The sequence below is a fragment of the Nothobranchius furzeri genome, chromosome 8 (genome assembly GCF_043380555.1).
Source record: "Nothobranchius furzeri strain GRZ-AD chromosome 8, NfurGRZ-RIMD1, whole genome shotgun sequence".
Taxonomy (NCBI): Eukaryota; Metazoa; Chordata; class Actinopteri; order Cyprinodontiformes; family Nothobranchiidae; genus Nothobranchius; species Nothobranchius furzeri.
In genome coordinates, this window is record NC_091748.1 from 80,751,592 (window position 1) to 80,756,430 (window position 4,839).

Consider the following 4,839-nt stretch of genomic DNA (forward strand, 5'->3'; position numbering starts at 1 on the left):
TCCCAACATCCAGGTTTTGATAGAGTCTAAGCAGGTGTGTAACAGCTGCAGCTTAGACATCTCATGGGGCTTAAAGGAGATGTACAGTTGGATGTCATCTGCATAAAGATGGAAGGAGATTCCTTTGAAGGAGCTCAGGATGTGCTGAAGAGGAAGCAGATAGAGGAGGAAGAGCAGAGGCCCCAGCACAGAACCTTGTGGGACACCATGGGTAAGAGAGGTGGTGGAGGACCTAAACTTGGAGACGGCCACAGAAAAGGAGCACTCAGAGAGATAAGAGGAGAACCACTCCAGAGCAGATCCTGATAGGCCTACCCAGTCTCTCATCCTCTCCAGTAGCAGGTGATGGCCAACAGTGTCAAAGGCTGCAGTCAGGTCCAGCAGGACCAGAACCAGAACCCTGCATCACTGTGAGTCAGAAGGTCATTAGAGACCCTAAGAAGAGCTGTTTCAGTAGAATGAGCTCTACGAAAACCTGACTGGAAGCTATCATAGATGTTCTGTTCATCAAGAGCAGCTGTGAGTTGTTTAGCCACAACCTTTTCCAAGATCTTGGAGATGAACGGAAGTTTAGAGATGGGTCTGAAGCTGCTATGGAGAGAGGGGTCCAGACTCGGTTTTTTAACAAGCGGGTGGATTACAGCGTTCTTAAAGTAAGCAGGGACCTGACCAGAGACCAGAGAAGCATTAATTATCTATCTAAAGCTATCTAGGATGATGGGCCTGGTTGGAGTCGGGAGAGGCGGCGATAAGGCTGAAGGAGAGATGCTAGATCTAACCTTATTGACTTTATCTATGCTGTTTCCTGGACGCTAAACCAACAACCGCCTTCCTCATCGCAAGCCAAGATTGAGAAGTCCATGAATGTTAAATGACATTATGATGTGTTATTGTCATTTTCTAATTTGAGAGTTCTCCCATCTATTTTCTGTTGGCAGCTAATCCAGGAAACAGGGGTTAGAAGACTATTTGCAGATTCAGCCAGCCATTTAAACTTAGAGTGACTGATTTAAACAAGAACAAGTTAGAAACGGTCTCTTAGTCAATTGGGTCTTTAAATAATAATGATTGTATATGAAGGTTCAAGTTCTGTGTGCTTCTTTTTGCCCTCCCCCAACAGCCATGTACTCAGTGGAGATTAAGGTGGAGCGGGACAGAGTGACGGGGGAAACCAGGATTCTGTCCACTAACACTACACTTCCTGTTGATCTCGCCGACCTTGGGGTTAAAGTCTACGAAGACGAGCAGAAAGGTGACACCACTAAATCAAAATCTGATACTGTTCGTGACACTGGATTCAATTCAGTTTATTTATAAAGCACCAAGTCAGGACTCTCAAGGACCTGCACACAGTAAACAACACAGGTCAGTTCATTTTCTCTCTCTCAGTGGTCCACGAGGTGAATGGTGAAGATGCTGTCCAGATGCTCAGCTCGTCACAGGTGGATGAGCTTCTCTACAAAGCTGATGAGGCATCGATGATGTCACAGACCACCCTGCCAAAAGCCAAAGTCCAGGAAGAGCCAGGCCCATCACTGGGAACTGTGATTGGCACCATGCTGGACCTGATGCCAAGGTCCTCATCAGATCCCCCACAGGGCAGCACTCCAGACTGTCCAAAGGGCCCTGTTCTAGACGTCCCACAGGGTCCCACTCTGGACTCTCCGCAGGGCCATTTTTTGGGTCCACTTGTGGCCACAGAGATCACTGGAATGGAGGCAAACGGTGGAGCTGAGCTGAGCGTGGCAGAGCCCAGTGCCGACAACCCAGTCACCATGGTGTTCATGGGATACCAGAATGTGGAGGATGAGGATGAGACCAAGAAAGTTCTGGGGCTGCAGAGGATGGTGAAGGCAGAGCTTGTACTCATTGATGATGTCAATAGAAAGGTTGATTCAACTGCTCTGTCCTCTTCACCGCCCATTTCCACCAAACCTCCCCAGGAAAAAGTGGGAGACAAAGAGGGAGGAACAGTGGAAGTGAAGGAGAAGCAGCCGTGTAAGTGCTGCAGTATCATGTGACCTTCATGTGCTCTTAATTAGACGGTTAACCTGCAGTAATTAACTCCACCTTCTGGCCAAAACCCTGGGGTGTTTCTCCATGTCAAGGCGCCTGGCCTCGCAAGGCCAGGCGCCTTGCTTAAGAGGACACGGCCCTTCCTTGGACAAAGAAAACGAGTAAACGGAAAAGAGTTGCATCACGTGACCGCGGCTTCCACGACGGTCACGTAACGTCATGTGACACGGGAGATAACGTTATATTTTATATGTATTAGTTTCAATATGAATATATAACGAGGCTTTTTCTTGTTAAAGTGTGTTTATGTTTATTAAATAAAAAATATAAGTGAGTTACTACCCGCTAGCCACTGAAGCTGCAACTACTAAGCTACTAACCAACCGTAGATAACTTCTCTGGATCTACAAAAACATTTTAAATTATTTGACTTACTTTTAAACTTGAAAATTGCCCCCGCTGTAGCTGCCGGCTTCTGATCCATCGTCCTTTTGAAAATACTGCGGTGTATTGTGGGTAATTTTTGACCAAGGCTAGGCTACAAGACACCTCCTGTGTATCCTTGCTCAGCTAGCTAAACGGCTAACAAATGGAGAACAGACGCCTCGGTAGAACATGAACACTGGAACCGATTGGAACACGTCTTGGCGGTTCCTGATGACGTATCTCCTAGGCAACTGGGGTGGGGCCAAGACATCCAGGCGAGGCTCCTTGACATTGAGAAACATCCCTCCCTGCCTCTAACATGACATTACTTCCTGTTTCCTTCTCCTATTAGAGTAAGTCACCCCCTACCAGAGTCTTACTACACACACACACACACACACACACACACACACACACACACACATCCAAGGGACTCCGCCTCCTCCAGTCGTCCAGCCTGTCCTGGAGGCTCCACCCGAGGCCTGGCTTCCTCCTGTGGCTCCACCTCCTCTGATGTTTCAGCATGTCTGAGGCTCCGCTGAGGTCCGGCCCCCTCCCGTGGCTCCACCTCTTCTGATGGTTCAGCATGTCTGAGGCTCCTCCCGAGGTCCGGCCCGTCCTGTGGCTCCGGCTCTGCCAGAGTCCAGGTTCTAGTCCCTGCTCTTTTCGTCAACAGCCATCCAGAACTCTGCTGGTTCCTGCCTCCTATCACCAGCTTCTGTGGACTTTGTTTTCCTTTTGATTTGTCTAGTTCCCATTGTTTTAGCTGCCGCTCCTGCGCGCCTCACCCGCCCTGAGGGGTTGTTTTTGGTTGTTTGGTCCCGCCTCCCATGCCCTGTGTTTCCTTGTCTCATGTCTCGTTTTGTCTAGGGTTAGGGTTGTGTGTGTTCTTCAGTCATTCCCTGTTCATGGTTTAGGGTGGTCTAGTTTAGTTGTACTTATGTGTTCTATTTGTGGGTTCTGTTAACTCAGTCATCCATTAGTGTATTCTTTCAGGGTTTGGTTCTTCTGTCTGATGTTTCGGGATATTAAAGTTTTATCAGACTCAGTCCTCTTGTGTCTCTGCATCACCTCCCATCCTCTGTTGGTCCTCCTCATCAGTAATCAGTGCACCTGCTCCCTTTGTCACTTCCTCCTCGGTGTAGTTAAACCCAGCCCAGTTCAGTGTTTCTTGTCGGTTCCTTGTGTTTGTGCTTGTTGCCTGCTCCTGTTCCACACAGTCTATAATAAACACAGAGTTATAACCTACCTGGCTGCCTCCTGGATTTCCTGCACTTGGGTCCTACAACAACCTCCAATTTATGACAGGGTGGACTTCTTATGTGTCTGAAGGTCGTAGACACCCTCAGCAAACGCACGACTGGTCAGAAGATGCTTCCCAGGTGGCTTCTGGTGGTGTTTCATGTCTGATGAGTGGGTGGTGGACAGAGAAAATACTAGATGATCTAAATAGGATGGCTTATGTGCTGCTGACATTTTTCCACTGAAACATCTGGTTGGTTCTCCATAGGATGGTCATTCAGCATGAGCTGTGGGAAAATAGAAAGTGAGTTTGCTTTTAATGAAAGGGCTGTTTATAAAGTTTGACCAACCAGATCTGAGAAACGTGTCCAGGTGTTTACCAGAGTCCTCAGACACTCCCCTTTCTGAGATGCTTGGAAAGCTGATGTAGCGGTGACAAATGGATTATTTATTTGTACGTATGACCAGGAAGATGTGATATTCTATATAAATATAAAATATTACCTTGCTTGATCTTTATTGTAAATATCAGAAGATTCTAGGATTTTTGCTTTATTAAGTAATTATAAACACTTCGTTTTGAATCAGAATAGAGTCCGGTTTATAAAAGTAAGAAATTACTCTATTACAATTGTAACATGATAAGTGAACTAAGCATTTTCTGTGAGTGGATGGAGCTAAATGTGATGAAGGCTATTTGTCAACGTGATGTAGGTCAGAACTTCCGGATCTCGGAGAGCGGCGTCTCCGGATGTAAAAGAAATTGGTTTGCGCTAAACTCTGAAGTTATCTTTCATTAACACATCAGACTCAATCTGTCATGTCTTCTTCACCCGTTTTGAGAGACCCTCTTGGTGGATCCGAAAGTCACAGGGGTCGGCTGACCGCTGGCACCGGAGGGCTGTAGAATACCGTGGTACCGACTCTTCAGTCCAGCGATGTCTCGGGTCACAACAGCTGGATGGAACCGTGCATCTGGAGGACTCTTAAGGAGTCTAATAATAATATCAGCTTTGTTCTGCTGGAGCTGTTTAGCTGTCTCAGCTTTGCAGGTGCAAAAAGGTTTCGACGACGTGTCAAAATCTTTGATGGTTAAAGAGGTTGCGAGAGGTGGCCGGTCTGAAGCTTTCTCTAGAACTAACGGATCACTCGGCA

At 47.1% G+C, this 4,839-nt stretch overlaps 1 protein-coding gene across 3 annotated transcripts in view; it reads left to right on the forward strand.

Annotated features, from left to right (window-relative positions):
• palm1a (paralemmin 1a) overlaps window positions 1-3,690 on the forward strand; it is a 25,061-nt gene extending 21,371 nt beyond the window's left edge. For 2 of the 3 annotated variants that reach the window (XM_054733041.1, XM_015942716.2), the window contains 2 exons: window positions 1,121-1,252; window positions 1,390-3,690. In XM_054733041.1, the coding sequence (XP_054589016.1) occupies window positions 1,121-1,252; window positions 1,390-2,021 (764 nt within the window). In that variant the 3' untranslated portion in view covers window positions 2,022-3,690. The remainder of the gene's footprint in view (window positions 1-1,120; window positions 1,253-1,389) is intronic. The other variant, XM_070554401.1, reaches the window with a different exon arrangement.
• The last annotated feature ends 1,149 nt before the right edge of the window (window positions 3,691-4,839 follow it).